The sequence below is a fragment of the Motacilla alba genome, chromosome 1, assembly GCF_015832195.1.
Source record: "Motacilla alba alba isolate MOTALB_02 chromosome 1, Motacilla_alba_V1.0_pri, whole genome shotgun sequence".
In the NCBI taxonomy this organism is placed as follows: domain Eukaryota; kingdom Metazoa; phylum Chordata; class Aves; order Passeriformes; family Motacillidae; genus Motacilla; species Motacilla alba.
In genome coordinates this window covers 114,027,764-114,048,299 of record NC_052016.1, presented here as the reverse complement: position 1 = coordinate 114,048,299, position 20,536 = coordinate 114,027,764, and the positions used below count along the sequence as shown (strand labels likewise).

The following is a 20,536-nucleotide window of genomic DNA, read 5'->3' as shown; positions in this document are numbered from 1 at the left end:
TGCTTGAAACTGAGGATAATTCAGTCTGTTATTAAATGCTTAGTCTCTCTTTGGAGGTTACCACCAAACGTGTCAAGCTGACAACAGCAGCGCCTGCCTTCTTTGTGTGGCGCCGTCGTTAAGCTATGACTTAAATTTCAATCACATGTTTTTATATAAAGTCACAAAGAAATCAATAACTAACGAGTCCCCATTATTCCTGATAAGGATCAGTGGCACAAGAGGGCGATGGTCGTGACTCCTGCCAACCAAGGCAGAGATCTGGGGAAGGGGCAGCACGGAGGGCAGATTGGAAAGCAGTAGAATTAGCAATGTGGTTTTCTTGCATGTCCCAAAATAGGCATGGTGAGAAATCAGTGAGGAGAGGTGAGATTCCACTGGTAAATCTTGAGGATGGAGCATTTATGGTGAATCTGATGCAGATGCATAAAATGGAAAACAGTAAATAAGCAAGGAATTTGTGAAAAGGAAAAGATTATGTCGTATGTTCATGTTCTTTGTCATCCAATATCAATTACATTTTGACCAATATCCCAAATTTATATTCCCTCACAAATATGAGAAATGTACAGCACTTCCCAGCTACTAACCATTACGTCTCCTGCAAACATAAAAAAAAAATAATATCTTCTGCAAATGATAAGAAATAGCTATTGGAACTATCACTCTAGCTGGCATTTCTGCAGATTCTTCCTTTTGTGCAAGATACGTAATCAGTTACACATCTGAGATATATCTGCTTAAGCACAGTGTAGTGCCTTGTGGCAATGCATTATATGGGTCCACTTCATGGTATTATTTTTATCTCTTTAAAATGTGCCATGCATTTCTGAGATTCCATTAGTTTTATTAACACAGTGTATGGTAAAAGCAAAGTTTTGTGAAGGGCCTAAAGGGCCAAGCTTGCAATGCTCATTTCCCTCTTCCTACATTTCATCTTGGTAGTGTAACATGTTTGCTTTTGTCCTTATTTTCTTTTATTGTTTCTTTTTTCCTTTATCATATATGATTTTTTGTTGTTTTTTTTTTTCTTTTTAATTCACATCAAGTTAGAGTCTAATTTAGTGTTGGGATCTTTAAAATCTAGCTTGGATACATTTTCTGTACCCCACAACGTGGCTTATTTTTGCTAGGCTCAGTTATTTTTTGCCTTAAAATCTGAAAACATGATGCTGTTTCTTACCAGTAATGGCAAACAGTTCCAAAATTTCCATGAGTTCTTGGTGCTTGTAGCATGTCTGAGGTTGATGTTTCAGCTATGTTCATTGATTTCTAGCAGTGTCGTTGATAAACCATGCACCTTTACTGATTCCAAGAAGTTAGATTTATTTTTGAGGTAGTTTACCTGTAAGTTTCACAGTGAGGATTTACTCCAAGGGATGGCAGGCAGCTCAGATCTTTTCTCCCAGGGCTTTTCTCTTTTTTCCCTGTGGAAACACCAGAAGAATACATTTGTTAAATAAAATGGCACTAAGAAATCATAGTTCAGATCTGCCTTTGCTGACCCTCTTCCTTTTTGTACTGTGCTGGCCCCTTAGAGCTGTGGACATTTGTCACTGTTATTTCTTTTCATGTTTGGGAAAATAAAAGTAGAAATATGGAATGTATTTATTAAATTTTGCTTTAGCTAAATTCGTTTTCCCATCATGTCACTGCTTTTATGTCTGCTATTACTCCCCTTTCTGCTGGTTGGGACAAGGTACCCAGCCCAAGCTCAGGAGAGTGAGTTAAAGATGACATAAATAGTTATTCCTTTAATTTTTACTATCTTTCAGATGCTAATATGTATTGGAACCTTCATTAAGCTGTTGGTCTTGATTTAAAATGCTGAATTTCTTCAAGGCTACAGCTAGCTCAGAGGCTGTCAGATTATACTGCATTTAAATATTCCTTGTAGTGTCTGTTGCTTTGAACACATCTATGGAATCTTCCTGCTAACATATTGTTGATGATTTTTCCCATTTGGAATTATTCAAATTCTTCTGGGTTTGACTAATCTGAATAATTTTGCTGTTTTGCTCTCCATACCATTTTCCCAGTGCTTCATTCCTGCACTTAACACCACCTTTTACTCCTCCCTTGGAAAAGGCTCCCAATGCTCAGGGCTGAACATTATTTACATTGACCACATTACATACTCTCAACCTCAGTTTTGTTTCATTCAAGAGGTTTCTGTAACAAAACTCTGCATCCTTGACTTGCTCCCCAAATAGCTGCTTGTAAAGAGGTCATGATGTCCTTTATGGATTTCTGTGCACAAGCTGCAGTAAAGCCAAATCACCAGTTAAACTGATGAATGCATCAGTTATGTGTTCATCTCCACGACTAAAATCTGGAAAGTGGTCTGAGAACAGGTAGGCATATGTTAGGGAAAAGAAATGCATCTCCTCGGATGTTGGATAAATTTTCTCTAATATACAGAGGATACTTGCATGGCAGCGAGTGCAAAATGAGAGATCTCAAGCCAAATCAAGTATCTTTTTAAAGTAAACACCTGATAACTATATAAAAATCATTAAGAAGGAAGGAAACGTTGCAAATTAAGATGTTAAAACATTGCACTATTTAAGAGAAATATTTGGATGACTCTGCCATAATTGCCTGTGAGCACAAAAAGGATCAGGTATATCCATTTTTGTCTTGTCTCTTCATAGCAGAATTGTCAGACTTCCTCACTCCCTGACTTAGAGTTTTGGTGTATTTATGTCTCTCTCCACCCCGTTAAATGGTCCAGAATTGTTATTTGAATGGTTCTGATTTCTCCTACTAAGAATTTTTGTCTTTGAAATTCATCCAGAAAAGACTTGAGGTAGAACTATCAGAGAACATCCTGTTCCCTTTGAAGTCAGCTGAAGGTTAGCCATTCATCCTCAGTGGAGTCGGGATTTTCTCTGGAAGGCTTTTGTATCAAACACATGCTGAATTCCTGTTGAACTGGGAGTGAGTTTAATACCATCTGAATTTGATGAACTGGGCTCTGGAAATTCACTACTTAATTATTTATTTCTATTTGCATGATCCTGAGGAACAGAACTAGAGCTGTAGTTTCTTTCCATGTCATTGAATCTGCATAATAATAAATTATTAGTATTTCTCTATATTCTCATATACCTCTGGTTGTAGTTCCTGTTGTTTTACCTTCTTTCTACAGCAGATCTATTTTAATCAGATTATCTCCTTATAATGGAGAACTTATTCTATATTTCAGTTTTCTATTGGAGTTTGAAACCTCCTGAAGAGCAAAAGATAAAGAATAAGTATGGAGGGGTTCTTGCAACTAATATTTTTTATTGGATTGTATAAATATAAGCAGCAATAGGCAGACTGCCTTCTTTCCTTCTTACTCAGCTCCTAACCAGTTTTTGTTACCAGCTGCTTCTGACCTGAATTTTACAGAATTGTTTTGGTTTTTTTTCTGGTTAGCATTTTATGCTTCTTGAAATATTTTGACAGAATACTTGTTTTAAAATGTATTGGATCAGTCTGATCTGTCAGCATCTTTGTGTAATGTGATACTCTAGGCCCATGTTTTAGAGGGAAAAAAATAATGTGTGTGTTTATATAAGTGTTTATTTAATGTTACTTAATATGATGCATGGTGCAATAAGAACTGTAAGTGCTGCCAGACAAGTTTCCCAGCCTGGGAATTGAGGCTTCTCTCTCTTGCATGGTAGCAAATCACTTTTTTGCTAGGCCATGGAGTTCAGCCCTCAGAGGCTGATGCTCCAAATGAAAACTACACTAACAGTTTAATAGTATCCTTTGTGAGCCCTAATTGATTTCATGTAATGCCATCAGTGCATTTCACACTCTTGTTAAATCTAGTTGTTTCTGCAGTAAGTAAGGCTAAGAAAACAAGTGCCTTTAGAATATAATTAACTCCATAATCATTTTAAATTATATTTCACTGTCTTAGAAAGGAAAGATTTTATCTGACTAAATTACATCTGAGTAATTAATATGCTGTTTATTAAATTGTATTGTTGACTGCCTTGGAATTTTGAAAGGATGATATGTTTTGGAATGCAAGAAAAAACTTAATTCTACGTATTGAAGACCATGAAGTATGAAGAAGACAAACAGAACAGTAATCTTTTTGCTTCTTTTGGTAAAATAAGAGACTAGATTTTTTTGTTTGTTTTAAAATTTAGTTTGAGGATTTCTTCTGTTTCTGACTTCTCTCTTCAATAGGAGTAACAGATTTGTAAAATATTATCTTCCCATGTCTTATTGGGGCATTACTTGAATTATATGAATTATACAAGGATTAGACTGGAATCTGTTCTGTGGGTTCAGAGAACTGAGGGGAGGGGTGTTGCCAGGTTGTTTGTTCTGTTGGATTTTTTCTTTTTCTTTTTCCCTTTTCCTTTTCCTTTTCCTTTTTCCTCTTTCTTTTTCCTTTTCCTTTTCTTTTTTTTTTTTTTTTTTACTTATTTAGTGGTTTAAGATACTTCCTTAAAATTTGATTGAGGGCTATTTAGGAAAGCCTCTGGAGTGAATTAATCTGAATATTATTCCCCTTTTAATGATACCTCATATTTCTGTGATTGTTGAGTGTTATTCAGTTTCCTTTATCTTTAACCTGGTAACAGTTATGATTTACTCTCTGGAAAACAATTGACTTTAAGGAAATTTGTCAGGAGATTAAAAAATCACAAGTAAACATAAACTGTTTTCAATAGCATAAGAGATAACCTGTAATTGATTATAATCACAAAGCAATCTCCTTAGCTTCATTAGTGATTGTTCTGTAGCTCACCATACAAGTGTGATAATCTATGGTTATGATGAACATAGAGAAGATGTACACTTATGGTTTTATATATTTTAACCTATGCCAAAGCAAGCTGGGGAAAGGAGACAAAAGTGATGGGGGCAAGAAAAGCCTGTTAGAAAACATTCCCTCTAACTCTCTTTTTTTGTGCCATTAAGGGGCATTTTGGGAATGTAGGATCCCATAAGTGAACAGAGTATGAGAAGAGACAGAAACTATTTTTTAAAGGGTTGATGAGAAGTTTTCTTACAGGATAACACAGATCCCTTTGTGCTGATGTTGTCAGGTGCTTAATTAAAAAGGGGCTGTTTAAAGGTCCTTACAGAAGTCCATATATGTGATTTTGTTCCCCAGGGGGTGATATTTCCTTTGTTTTTAGCAACTCTTCTCAGTCTCATAAAAAATGGTGTAGAATTAAGGGGGAGTAATATCCAAGGTTGATCTGAAACTTTATGGATAAATAATTTTCTTTTTTTGCTATTAAATAACTGTTGTGCTTTAAAAAGAAATGTATGGGACAAACAGTCTAAATTCACAAATATGGCTTCAAATTGATTTAGTATATTTAATAATAAAGAAAGTTGAGAGGAAAATGCTGTGGGAAGGGTTGATGATTTTTGTTATTTTCATAGAAGTCCTGTTTTATTCAAGAAAGTCTGTGAGAGGTATAAGGCTAGAAACAAGCCAGCCAATGAATAGTAACAAAAGAAATAATTTCCTCTCTCTTGCTGCATCCATTTTCCTAAGTACAGAAACACCAGAAAAATTTTCTTGTTTTGAAGAGATTTATAATACAAAAACTGTTCAGGAAAAATGACTTGCATTTGCTTAATGGAGTGAGTAACTGTTTGTTGAAGCATTTCCCCCTTTGTCTCAACAGATTTTTAAGAAAACGCAAACTGTGGGCTTATCTCTATGATAAGGAGATGCTTTAGAATGTTCTAATTTTCATATCTGAAGAAAGTGTCGCCATTTAGGGAACTGATTGCTAGGGAAAGAGCAGGACTTTGTCCCTGTGAAGACATTCTGAGTTCCAATCAGAACATGGGGACATTGAGGGCTTTTGTTCTTCCTTCCTGCAGAAATAAAGAGAATCAGCAGCGAGCTGCCTTTGTGTGTCTGTTTTGGACCAGCTGTTGCACTTAATCTCTCTGTATGCCCAATTAAATCTGGAATTTAAAATTCTATCACTGGCTGTTCATTTGTTATAAATATGGATAGTGCAGCCAAGACAGAGATGCCCTTCAGCTTATCTGAAGAAGCCAAGTCAGCTCTCAGGCAGTAGATCAAGTTGTTGAGAAATTAATGGGAGGCAGAGAGAAGCACTGCACTGCCGAGGTTTAACCCCAGCCAGCAACTCAGCACCATCAACCACTTGCTCACTTCCCCCCAGCAGGGAGAAGAATTGGAAAGAAAAGCTAAATGTCCTGGATTTCTCCTCTAGAAAAGCTAAATAAGAGCAATTTACTAACTGGGGGAGGATGGGAGGGTTGGAATGACACTGAATATGCTACTAATATTATTATTTATGTCAATTGTAGCTATAAGGAGAGGGAGCTACAGAATGCAAGAGAGCCAAGTGATGCACAATGCCATTGCTCACCACCTGCTGACTGATACCCAGCCAATTCCCAAGCCTTTCTTTAGAGCACGAAATTCTGTACCAGCACTCCAAAGCTTTCCTGGTTCCTTACTCAGAACGTTGAGAGGATGAGGGCCTGTGGATATATGTCAGCTACATGTGAATGCTGATCTCAGTGGTTTGGATGCTGACGTTGTAGCTCTAAGTTTGGTTACAATTTGAGGCTTTCTAGCCATTTGCAACAAAATTATTTCAGAGGTAGATTTGCACGCAGGGGAGCAATCTCCAGTACTGTAGGATCAGCTTGGTTAAGAACATTTTCTGACAAGCCAGACAAAATAGTGATGGTAAAACATAAGTTTGCATATATAAAGATCACTCAAAAAATTTATAGCCACATCCCTATGCCAGTGATCTACAACAACTACAAAACTTAGCACCTCTGCTCAGTTGCTACTAAAAGGCACATTTATGCAGAAGTGTTACTGCAGAAATCCTAAGTGTCCCTTAATGTGGTGTTAAGCTAGTTGAAATGCAGAAAAACACAGGAAAGCAGTACTTAAAGTGCTGTCTCAATGTAGCTTTTCCCACTGAGCGTTGTAAGCATTCCAGAGTTAATCTGAACATTCATCACTACTAGCATGTATTAATAACTTTAACTGGCACTGTGGAATACAGTAGCTAGGTCCTGAAAGAAAGTTCCTCTAACCAGCAGTCCCAGAATTAATGAATGTGATTTATTTTGAATTTGCACTTCAAAATTATATCAATAATAGTTATTTTAATAATTTAATTTTCATATCTGTGACATCTCTTTGTGTTCAAACTTTATCTGAGGTTAAATTATTCTTCCTCTTTGATAAGTTCTTTATCAGTCCAAGTTAAAGCACCTGAAGAAGAGTTACCAGTGAGAGCTTAAATTTATTTAGTAGTAAAAATTAAATATTCCAATAAAACTTGGCAATTATTCCTTTTTCATATTCCTAGAAGGGATATAAACCTTATAAAAACGGTGCAAACTTTTTCCAGCAATAACAGGATGATGCATGTAGCTCAAATTTTCTGTGGTAGTTGGCTGAATACAGGAAATTCAAGTAACTTATTAATTTTATTTTGTTTGGTGTGGAACTATACTATTAGAAAAGAGAAAATACAATTATAGAGAGAGAACCACATGAACCATAGAAGTAAAACCATTTCCTGATGCTTTGTCAGCCAGTAGTCCAGGATATTTTATTTTATATCTCAGAGAGATAACTTTAGATCACTACTGTCTGCAGATGGAAGTGTGATTTAGTGATCTATTGAACACTGAATGATACAGAGCTGCTTTACTTTTATTGCTCTTAAAGAAATACCCAGGGAACAGCAATGTGTTAGTTTGTGCTCTGCAGTTACTGCTTGTCCTGTTACCTGAGCATCTCAAAGCATTATTCACACACTCACCATCTATCTCATCTTGTGAATAAGTATTGCAATTTGAAATGCACAGATACCCATAAAATGTGAATTATTTGTTCCAAATTATGTAGCAAACACTCCAGCTGAAGAAAAAAACTGATATTCACACTTCCAGAGCCCCTACAAATGCTGTATTCCTTGTGTTGTATGGGATATGGTAGTGCTGAATGAAGCAGCACTCCTGCAATAATTTCAATCACAGAACATCCTGAAATAATAATTTTACCCTCCTTTTCTTCATAAACAATTGTATACTGTTATGTTTAAAAAATATCAGCTTTAAAAGTTCTCAGCATGACAGCAACATCCTGAAACAGAGGCTGGTGACTTTCCTTCTTTGTGGTTTTTTTTTTTTAAACCCTTAAAAACACCTTCCTGGCAGTATAAATGTTCACTCATTGCTTGACTCACTTCCCCTGGCATGCCACCATTATTCCCTCAACTCAAAGCCTTCATCTGACACGTACTTAAAAGAGCATCATAACTTCAGTCCTCCAACAAAGCTCATACAACAACTAGAGTTGACGAGTCCACTGTGACTGATGCCACTAGTTCCTAAAAATCAAATTTACAGGGGTGTTTGGGGACCAGCTTGCCTATTTTTAGACATAAAAAAATTTAAAGCTTTTTGTAAAATCAAAATTTTCTAAGTTGTAGATGATTTACTGTTGTAGTCAGGAGAAATAGTTTTCTCTGACCTTGATCTGGTACAACAGATTTGTACAGGCAAGGGTGGAGAAACTGAATTCCAGAAATGCTGTGTCTGTGTCTTTTGCAGAGGGAGTGTAGTTTGCCTGTCCTCTGGGTGTCTAGATGAAAATAAGATGAATCCCACCTTTAATGTTTCTTCTTTGAATAGGAAGCCTGTGGTTATAGACTCTGCGATTATTTTTATGTCATAATATAACAGATTAAATCATTATTATCCCATCAATTTTTTTTTTCTTACTGCTTGCACTCGCTATGAAATTAAACATATTTGGATAATACAGACTAAATAGAAAGCATCTTTATTTTGGTTTTGTGCAATAATGTCTTGTTCAATATAGATATTTCTTTAATCCCTATGATTCTGTGCAATTTAGCATATGCTGGATTTGATGCTCAGTTTTGTTCTTCATGTTTAGACCTTCTTTTCTTCTTCTGTCTTCATACTTTTGTAGTGAGAAAGCCAAGCAGAGTGAAGTTTATTGATATGCTGCAGGGCAGTCAATGTAGCTGAATGTTTACTGCATGTTAGCTGTACCAAAATTTAAAATGCAACATACTACATATTTTCTGGTGGAATTATGTTATTAGTATGCTTCCAAAGAAACACATTTCCATAGACTGAAAGAATTATGTGCCATGAGATTTCTGGCCATCATAGAAGTGCCAGAAGATTCCCTTGATAAAAACTTCATTCTCTGCCCAGATCAATAAAATGCTGTATTTTTTTTCATGAAGTCCAAGAGTTTCTCTGAAACACTAATTCTGACTTAGAATAACCCTTCAAATTGCTCTCCCTTTAAATACATTTTTCACATCTGTGCTTGTGGGTTTTTTTAAAAAAAAAATCTCACTGTGTATTTGCAGAGTGTTGTTATTTTTGGAGTATTGCTATGTATTTATAGGAATCCAGGTGTACAGTAGTTTAAAATGTGCCTTTCATATTATGAAGGAACTGCATGAGAAAAAAAAATGTTTTATGTGATTCTGCAATGGCTATTAACTACTATGCTGCACACTGTAAATTGAATTAGAATAATGCTATAAAGCATATCTTAGAATTGTGCTCTGAAGAACTGGAAAAAATACATTTAGATTATGCAATTGTATTCCATTTCCAAGTTGTGTTGAATAGATGTAATGCTGGTTTTGAGCTAAAAGTGGTAAATAGGTCAATACAGACTTTTCCAGGTGAAAGATTTTCTGTGTGTTATTATCTTTTAATGTATATTGCTAGTACCTTTAGGTGTCATTTCTATGTAATTAATCATTAGTTTAAAAAAAGAACAGCAAAAACTTTCATTGCAGTTATTTTAAATTAGAAGTGCAGCCTGACAATAAGCCGTGTTTATGCCCACATGGAATAAAGCTGGCAGAGAGATCATGTTCACTATTCTGCAGCTGTTTCCTGCTGACAGCCCCCTGGGGACACGTTCTGATGCAGCCTAAGCAGTGCCATAACGTGGAGAGTTCTTGCAGGTGGCAACAGGTGCAACTGAGGTGAAAACCCACTCCATTTTTAAGCTTTAAAAAAAAACCTGATGGATGAGTTTGTAGTGAGGCATTCAATAGCTTTCTTGGGTTTTGAATGAAAAATAAGTCCTTTTTTATAACAAAATGGTTGGGAAAAGCAAATAAGATGTCAAAGGATTAAAAATTTAATAGAAATATGGCAGTTCTTGTAACATTAGTCTCTCAGGGAAGATATTTTTTTTCCTGTAGTGGCTGTCCTTGCCTGTACTCTGACTGACTTTTTCTGTTCTCACTATCCTCTCTCTGCTGCAATTTAACTGTATGCTTGTCAAAAAACCTGTTAAGTCAGTGCCACTTGGCAAAACTTCTTGTGGTAGGTTTTGTTTTGCTTTTCTCACTTCCACTAGGGACTGGGGTTTAGGGTGATGGGTGATACCATCACTTACCAAGGAGTGCAACCCCTTCACGACAGGAAACAGGATTAGAAAGAGAGATCAGCACTTGGAAACTTCATGACCTCCTCTGATTAATTACAGCTTGAGAAGTTATAATAGATTCTTGCTAGAATCTAGTATCCTAGTCTCTCCCTAAGTAACTAGGCAGGAAATCTATTGAGATACATGAAGACCACCCACCACAGATGTGTGGACTTAACATAGGTGTTCATCAAAGGGCATTCATTCCACTTGAAGTATTGCACGTTGCCAAATGACCTTAGTAAGTATTTTCAGATCTTAAAAGATTATTTAGGTATCATGTTGATGTTAAACAAATATGCACGAAATACAATAGGTAAGTAAACTTGACAGATTTGTGCTAATAACAGTGTCATACGTAGCTGCTCGTGTTTCTAAATCCATATTTTGCTCAAGTTCAAAGCAAAAATATCAGTGAACATGACACCCATATTGCACATGAATGCTGATATAACACAGATCTGCTTTAATGTTTTTTTCAGCACCAGAGTTGCTGAAATCTTTCGTATTCTTTCCTAATCTGAGTTAGACCTTCCCCAAGGATAAGATAGCCTTTGTCTTTAAAAATTGTCTTTAAAAATTTTATCCTGTAACTGATGGGGAGATTCATTGTAATTTATCACATTCAAAATAAAAATAAAATAATAATGCATTAAAAAAAAAAACCCTCAAGGCCCACCACAACCTTGAGTGTTATAAGAGTTTAAGGTGTTGAACACAACCTCCAAATGTTTCAAGCAGTAAAAATTAGTCATTGAATTTATCGTTACATGCAGTGGTCAGGAACTATGATGTGATTTCTAAAAATAAACAAGTATTTCCTCTGTGGTGTAAAAAAATAATCTTTTATTAAAACAAAACCAGGGAATTCTGATTTTCCGTCGTACTATTTTGGGCATAGTACTTTGAAAGAAATGCTTTTGCTTGATTTTGTGTCAGACTGATTCCAGTTACTACTTCTCAGGTGAAAATATAAAAAAGAACCTGCCAAAGATACAGTAGAAAGTCTCTAGCTACTTTGTCTGTAAACTTACCTTGACTGGTACGTGAAAAATATTTTGTGCGTCTTTTTTATATTTTGATTTAATGATTAAGGTTTGTTTTCTTCCCAAGAGTGCTGGATTTGATTATTTGTACTTGTGCAGGGTTTGCGAACGTGAAGCAGCTCTGGAATCAGCCCTAAGAATGTTGCAGCAATTCTACCTGGATCTTGAAAAGTTCCTTGCTTGGCTTACAGAAGCTGAAACAACTGCAAATGTCCTGCAGGATGCTACACACAAAGAAAAGACATTAGAGGATGCCAAAATGGTTCGGGACCTCATGAAACAGTGGCAGGTAAGCCAAGCACTTCAGTATAGAGGCATTTGACAAACATGAGAGTTTATCAAGCATATCTGATATTTATGGAAGATATATAATTTGCATCAAGTTTATTCTTTGTCGCTTAACTGAATTAGTTTTTCTCCATTACGTTCAAATACATGAAGAAATGGTAATTTGGTCGTCTATTGTCAACACGCTCCGTTGCGGTAATAAAAAGAGATAACGATGCAAATTTTCATAGTAAATGCCTGGACAGTTCTCATACAGTTATTTTCCTCTGGGGGAAAAAAAAAATCTTAAAGAAAGATAATATTGTGTTTATTGTTCCAGGGAATCCTGAGGAGAAAGAAAATTAATTAGTTGAGATGGAGCTGTTGAACTAGGTTGTTATACTTCCATTGCATTTTCTTCACTACAGTTATTGAGAGGAATGCAGATATGCCTGCTCAAGGTCTTAAATTTCTTAAATATGAGGTTGATTGAATGTTTGGAAGGCAGGACCCTTTATTCCAGTAGTAATAGAATCATATAATAGTTTAGGTTGAGAAAGACCTTTAAGATCATCAAGTCAACCATGAATCCAGAACTGCACAGCCATCACTAAACCGTGTCCTCAAGTGCCACATCTACACAACTTTTAGTAGCTCCAGGGATGCTGACTCAGCCCCTGCCCTGGACAGCCTCTTCCGAAGCTCAGTGACCTTTTCAGTGAAGAAATATCTTGTATTCACTCATAGTGCATTATTTTGGTTTTGACAGGAAGTTCAAAACTGGAGATTTAAGGCCCTGGATACTCTATGCTTTAGTTTATTTAATGATGAAGAACATACTGTGAAAACTTTAACTATAAGTGATTAAAAAAAAAAGAGTAAATTTATATAGTAGTTCAATAATTCTTAGCTGCAAAATAAATTCATTTATTATGATGGGTAATATTTGCAGTAGTCATAACGCAGTGCTCTGTATCAAATCTTTAATGTGAAAGATTTTTGTTCAAACAGTTACATTTTCCTGACAGTGGTGCAAATATTGTCTCTCTATTTGCTAAAAATGAGTAATGGAGCACAATTTTATCAATAAAACAATATTATGATGCCAGCTGAATGATCAGGAAAGAGAGTATGGCTTTTCATTCTGTTTCTCAGGTATTGCTGCATTGATTCTTTCAGGCTTCACACCCTGCTTGTGGGAGTTCTCTCTCACAATTCACTTTGATGCATAAAGATGAAAAACAGGAACATGACAGAAATGTGTAGTTTACACACAGTTTATGCATATAAAAGATTCAGAGAAAAAGGAGCTTTACTAAGTCACAGAAGTCTCCAAAGTATGTATTTATGCTCTTTGTGGAAATGTTCTTATTGCTCACTAATGCATACAACCAGCCACATAAAGCATAAATAGTGATAAGCCTTTTTTAAACTCTGCATTGTGGGTCAGAAATATACTTACCCTACATAACACATCAGGCAATGACTGAGAATCAGTATATTCAAAGAAACTCGCTATGTAAATTGTACATGTATCAAAACAGACATTCAAATCCAGTCCATGTCCTCAATATGGTTTGTTACCATCCAGAATGTGTAGTAAAACTGCAAGCCCTGCCCCAGCATAGAAAAAATCCTAAATTCCTTCAGTCAGAATTAGAATTTCCCAACTTAGTTCTTTTTCCCCTTATGAAATCTTTTTTCTTTTTTTTTTTTTTTCTCTCACCAACCAGACCGAATTCAGATTCTAGGAGGTAAAATAAAATGGTGCTTTCTAATTAAATGCCAATATCTCATGAATCTTTGGAAAGAAACTTTGATTCCCTCTTTTTATTAGAATGCATAAACGTTATGGTCAAATATAACAAATGGATTTAGATCTACAGTCTCTGTCTTGCTCTTTATGCAGTTCTGTAGAATTGGATAATGTGAAAATAGTCACTAGGACTCTTGAAATGCTGCAATTCTGTTTTAATCTGATATTTTTAACCACTAGCTGTAAACCAGTATTTTGATAATTTTCTGTACAAATAATGAAAAACCTGAGTTTCTGAGTTCAGTAGTAGCTTTGTATACTTGTCACTACCGATGTTTATCTCACTTTTAGTGATCCATTGGCTTTCTGCTTTGCACTCTCAAACTTTATCTTATTCCTTTAAACAATTAGGAAAATAAAGACTTGCTTTACAGAAACTTTTTATGTAGCAGCAGTTGCTTGTCTAGGAAAATATCACATTTTAGGCATTTGTTTTCCTTTTCGTGTTCAGAAACCATTAAGTCAATTGTCACTAATAAAGATTAATCTTTCCTTAGTTGTTAGCAGTTCATTCAGTAGCAGAAGGAGAAAGGTGAGACTTATATAGCTGCACATTCTAATTACCCCATGATGTAATTATATTAAAATGTTGCATTATAAACACCCTGTTTGTTTGTACAAGCATGTATTTGCATGCATCATTTGTCTGAACTGACAGCAATGTAATAGTTGAGGTGATTCACACAGAATACTTTCTGGAGAATTTTCAAGGATACAAACCCGTTACTCCAAGGAGTTGAGTAATTATGTGCTGCTTTTTTTTTTTATTTGAAATACATCACGTGTCCTCATGAGGTCCGGTTTGTTAAGTAACCATATGAAGGAGATGAAAATTAATTTCACTTCCTGCTTTCATACTTTTAGTGATACAAACTCTCAGCTGTGTTAATTATGATTGCGGGTCGGTTTACATGACACCAGGCCTGCTGGTGACAGATGGGGTACACCAATCCCAAAGGGGGAGAAGGATCTTTGCACAGGAGTTATCAGTGTTTAATAAAGAGTAAACTGGATTTGAAGGGAGAAAGATAGAAAACCAGGCTCACTAGAGATAAGCCTGGGAACAGCGCGTTTGGGGGAGGGTGTGCTAGTGAGGTCCTTTGGTCTGACAGCTCGGTGGAGGTAGGGGCTGGAGATCCTTGGGGCTGCAAAGACACAAGAGTTGTTGATGAGTTAGACACCGTGGAAGCACCTGAGAATGGTAGTCCAGGAATTAGGGGTTCTCCCTGCAGAAAGGTGGGTAGATCTATAGCCCAATATCCACCTGCACCAGTGCACACAGCAGGGACAACCAACAGGAGGAACTGGAACCCATTGGGCAGCTGGAAAACCATGGCACAGTTGCCATCACAGATGTGGATGACTTGCATGCCTGGAGTGTGCAGTGGATGGTTATAAATTCCTTAGAAGAGAGAGGCAAGGGAAGGAGAGGCGGTCTGACAGCCCTGTATGAAGGGGAGTGTTTTGACTGTCTAGAGCTCAATGCTGGTGCCAACAGAATTGAGTGGTTTTGGTTAAAAATCAGGGGAAGTCCAGCAAGGCAGATACTTTGGTGGGAGTCTGTTATAGACCTTCCACCAGGATGAAGAGAAAGATGAAATATTCCACAAGCAAACGGGTGAAGTCTTACAGACTTTATTCTCTTGGAGAACTTCATCTGGAAATGCAGAAACACAGCAGAGAAGAGGCAGTCTTGGAGGTTCCTGGATTGTGTGGGAAAGAAATTCCACTTCTTGAGCATTCTCCTCAAGAACTGAAATGCTCATGGCTTGGATGGGTGTGCTCTTTGCTGGGTAAAACCTGTCTGTGGGGCTGGGCCCAGGGAGAGGTGGAGAGTGGAGTCACATCCAGCTGGGGACAGACACCAGGGATGTTCCCAGGGCTTAGCTTTGGGGCCAGTTGTGTTTTATGAGGAGTGACTCAGGGAGCTGGGGGTGTTTAGCTTGGAGAAAAGGAGGCTCAGGCTTTCAGCTGATAGGAGGTCGTAGAGAGACGGGAGTTGCTCTCTTCTACTGAGAGGAAATGGCCTCAGCTGTGCCTGAAAAATTTTCTGAAAGTAGAAGTTGTCAAATATTGGAGCAAGCACTGGCTTCCCAGGGAAGTAGTTGAGTCACAATCCTTGGATCCCATGTCATTTAGGGACGTGGTTTAGTGGTGAAATTGGTGGTGTTGGGTTAACAGGTGGACTTGATTATTTTTGAGGTTTTTCCAACCTTAGGAATTCTATGATAGGATGAAGTACTTTTCTGGTCTGACTTTTTAGCAATAACTGTATGTGACACTTTATGCAGCTTATGTGATATTAGATAGAATTTTGAGCTAGTGTGGATTTATCCTGTTACTTTATGAATGCAATCAGTTAATATTAAGCCTGTAGATGAATACAATCACAGATTTTTTTCACTGAAATCTGATGAAGAATACCGTGTGTGATGCCTAGGTAAACACTAACTGAAGAAGGCTTTTGTACTATATATACAACTTAAAAAACGTTTCTGAAATAATCTATGATGACTGACAAACTATTGGTAGTATAGACCTGACTCAAAGTATGCCAGAGTATGATAAATGAAGCAAGGTTAATACTTAAGCATGAAATACATAGCAGATTTATTTTTATTGCCACCTTCATGCTCACTTACCTTATAACCTAAGTAGTTTTCCATTAGAGTCAGGAGTTTTGCTGCTCATAATATGAAAATATGCAGTGCCTCAAGTTATACCTCAGAATACACAGTATGGGCAGTACACTTATTTTCTCACAGGGATCTTTTTATCTAAAAACATCATCTAAGGGGACATGAACAGCAAACAAGGCACTCCTGTCTCTCCTACTCCTATCAGTTCTTCAAAGGTGCTCACTTGTTTTTAAGGTGTCCAGGCAGCTGGTTTTTTACAGCAGTAAAAAGCTGAGGTAGAAACATATTCCTGACACTTCTCAATTATTTATCAGGATAGGTTCTTTGAGAAATAAAATATTGCTTCCAAATTTATTTAAAATATAATTTATATATTATTTCCAACACAGTTCATTTTGTGAATGACCTACAGATTAGATGATGAATCTCTGTAAAATAGAAAAGAGAATGTATCTGTAATATTCTTGCTTATTTCAATTGAATTTACTAGAAGATATTAATTAATTTTCAAGTATTCTATTTCTGTTCTGAAACACTTTGTCATTCTCCATTCTGAAACACTTTTTCAGTCACTTGTGTTTATAATTGTTCCCTGAAAACTTTAAAAATAACATATAGTCTTCTTCCCTTACCTGTTTTTTTAAAAAAAGTTTAATTCTCCAATTTTGCCTTTTATGCTAACTTGTTGCCAATTCTAAAGTAAAATCTGTTCTACAGTACCTGGATTAGAAAAGCAGCTGTCAGTGCCATCTTATTTCACTGAGTAATAGAAGAGAAATTGCAAAATCTTGAGTGTTAAAACAAGTGCTCTTTACAATCTAATCTCAGAAAGAGCTAGATAGCATCTCAGAGTTAATTTTTTTCCTCAGAGTGGATTTTTAAAAAAATTATTACTTTGAAAACACATGGTCACAATCTTTTCAGTATTGCAATTAGCAGTCACAAGGAAGGGGATTAATGTTCCTTTGTTGTTCACAGCAAGTGTCAAATACTGAATACTTTCAAAGAGAAGTGGTCAGAAATCAGCAATAAACCAGATAGGTAGATGTCATTACTTTTTGTCAAGAATTTTGTTTCAGTTTGTTTAGTCTGGATGGTCTGAATCATAAAAGCAGAAATGTACTGCTGCTGCAGTTTGCCTTTGAGTTAATGCATTAATGTGTATTCTGCTTCTGCCCTCTCTGTTTCTGAATTTAAAAGAAAAAACCCTTATCAGCACAAATTTTCTTTTGGGATGTAAAAGGCTTGTTTTATCAAGATATCTAGTTCTCTGGTACTAGAATGAGGCTCTTAAAACTTATTCTCATGAAAATAAACAGCTCTCAATTGTCAGAAATCTCACATATAAAGTAGGTGTCTGCAAAAAATAACATAAATAACATAAATTTCTTTTAATTTCTCATTTGCGTCTGTTCTCATAATCATGCTAGAAGAAAAATCCAAAATAACCTAGTTCATTCTCACTTGGTTGATTTATGTATTTCCTCTGTAAAAGTTTTTTGAGCACACCAGAGGGGCAGTCCTAATTTTTCATTTGTAGATCAGCATTCAAACCCTACCAGCTTTAAACACAGGTTTTTAAACACAGGTTAGATGGGAAAAGCTTTTGTAGCATGAAGTGTGAGGTTCTGTTTATTGTGTAAGAGTATTAGAGGAGATCATGGAAAAATCCCAAGTAGAAATGGAATAGAAGGGATAAGGTGGTTTGCCATTACTCTGATCAAGTTCCAATTCCTGCATTTTCTCCTAATCTTACCACTTCTACAGGATGCCACATCATTTTTTGTGTAGGCTTTTCTAAAGCAGGCTCTCCTTCATCCAGAGAAGGGATGGATGGACTTTCTCTTGATCCTTGGGAGTATATGTCCTATTTCACTGTAGCCCATCAATTTGAAGTGGCAGGAGTTAGACTGGGTGGTTACCAGAACTTTGGAGACTTCTGCCATTCCATCTTCACGTGACCATCAGCATGTACTAGTGCAGTCTAATCTGTAATTTAGTTCTTCTATTCACTTTGTATTCACTTATAGTGAATTTATTTGAAAAGTGAATAGTCAGTAAAAAATAGGCAAAAACCCTGTGGTAGCCTTTAATATATCCTGATGATGGGTTTAAAAGGGTATCTGTGCCTTATGCAATCATGCCTCGTACCAGACTGTTCAATACACTTGGCTAAAGAGCACATAATTTTTCATTTGTGAGACCAAATGTGTATTTTCCCAAGGCAGGCAAAAAGAGAAAAATGATTGTATTGTGATTATTAACATGTTAATGTAAAAGGGATAAATTGTACAGTGCATATCTGAGGAAGAGTATTAATTTTGGCTTAGGGCAGATATCTTCCTGAATGTGTAAGAAGTCAGTGACCTACAAAGAATACAAATAAGGAATAAAAATAAAAGTACAAATCATTTACAGAGAAAAGTTAGACTGGCTTTGTGAAAGGTTTTTAAACAGGACTGAGAAAAATAGTCGTCTTCTAAGAAGTACCTCCAAATTTCTCTTTTTATGAGTATATAGCAGCCATGTCACAGGTTTTCTGGATGTGAATTTACACTTTTTTCACAACAGTAGCTGTTCTGTATATGCACTGTGCAGCAGTTGTTTACTGTAGCAACTCCCACTCTCTACTTTTGACAATGCTCGGCAAAAGTAACTTTTTTGCACCAAGTGTCCCATTTCATTTTCTGTCAGAGGTTTACACTTTCTTTCTTTCTTTCTTTCAACTGCTGACAAGAATTTGAATCTCTTCTGTCAACACAAAGTTCCACATGTTCATTCCTCCTTGCATGCCGCATTTTTCATTTGAATCATTTCTTTTCATTGGATTCCATCTCATTTTGTAGGTTTTCTCTCTTGAGTGGATGATTTCATTTTATTGATGTTCACCACATAAACTGCCATTTTCCCACTTACTAATCCAAAGACTATTTTTTGGCTATTGGTACAGAATTATGATGTCATCCTGTTTTGCAGTGATTCCAGTGTATTCTTCACCTGTTATCACTGATAACATCAACAACTTTCTGAAAGGGGACATTTGTGCTTCGTTGTGGCACTGCTGTATTAAATGGTTAGGAGACTGTTAACTGGTATTCAGGATTTTCCATTTGGTTAAAATTCATGTTTGAGAATTCAGAAAATCCAGCCTCAAGTTATAGTTACTTGTCATAGTTTTACTGTGTTTCGTTTCAGCTAATGTAACTATATTTGGCCTTAACTTCTCTGAAATTGTTATTAAATAATTTCATTTTCAGAGTTCAAACAATGTAATGAAGATATATAGCTACTTAGTACTCTTTCTAGGGCTTATAATTGCTATTTTTGTGTTGTCAGTTCTCTGATTTTATGTGTATTTTTATGAGGGGAAGGTAATTTGATGTTATGATGCCTACCAAGTACCCTAATATAGCACTATTGAGCTGTTCCTCATGAGACTGAGGGACTTTATTTAGAGCCTATGACATTGGAAATCAGATATAAGCTCATAAATTCTATAAGTTCTTCTTTTATATTAATTGTATTTATATATACATTCTATTATGCTTCATATATATTCTCATGTGGGTTTAGGCTTATATAGATAAGCCTATACCTTCACCTTGTGGGTTTTGTGGTTTTGTTTTTTTTTCAAATATGTGAATTTTCACTAGGTAAAATTAGCAGGATGTAAACCCTGGTGCAAAAAGACACAAGCTCCGCTGTTTGTATCCAGGTATCAGTTTAATGTACTGAGTAACCAGATTATAGGAACGCAGTACTGTCCTCTCTCCAGTGTTTTGTCTGCCTTAAAATTATTTAGAGGCCACGTAACCTCTTTTTGTTGTGTATCTGCCACCTGTTCTTGCAGGAATTCTTACTGCAGGTGATGTAGAGTCGACTTCTGACACCTACTTTTTTAAGTGTTAATGGTGTGTGAGCTGTTTAAGTTCCTGCTAAGAGCTGGTGAAATCTAGAAAGTTATGCAGCTGGCCAGATGCAGTTATCCCATTTTCTTCACCTCTCTAGCAATGTGGGAGCATCTGTGTTTGTACCTCCTCACACCGTGGAGAAATGTCCAAGAGCTCTTTCTGAATGGGTTTTGCTGCAGGAGGTTTTGCCACTGAGCTCAGCTTAGTTGCAATTCTTTGTCTTCTCAACTCTGCACAGACGAAGATAAGAGAGAAGCACTTCCAAAGGGCAGTTTAGTCCAGCTAAGCTGGGGCTGTGTGCCTCCTGGAGAAACATTCCTCTCCTCTGACTTAGAGAGAGCCTAGGAGAAGCAGCTAAATAACTCACTGACTACACTAGCTGC

General features: G+C 36.4%; 1 protein-coding gene across 11 annotated transcripts in view; it reads left to right on the top strand.

The window, feature by feature from the left end:
- The window catches only part of DMD (dystrophin), a 1,161,005-nt gene that overhangs the window by 905,610 nt on the left and 234,859 nt on the right, over window positions 1-20,536 (top strand). For all 11 annotated transcript variants that reach the window (XM_038157590.1, XM_038157575.1, XM_038157541.1 and 8 more), the window contains one exon: window positions 11,620-11,809. In XM_038157590.1, the coding sequence (XP_038013518.1) occupies window positions 11,620-11,809 (190 nt within the window). The remainder of the gene's footprint in view (window positions 1-11,619; window positions 11,810-20,536) is intronic.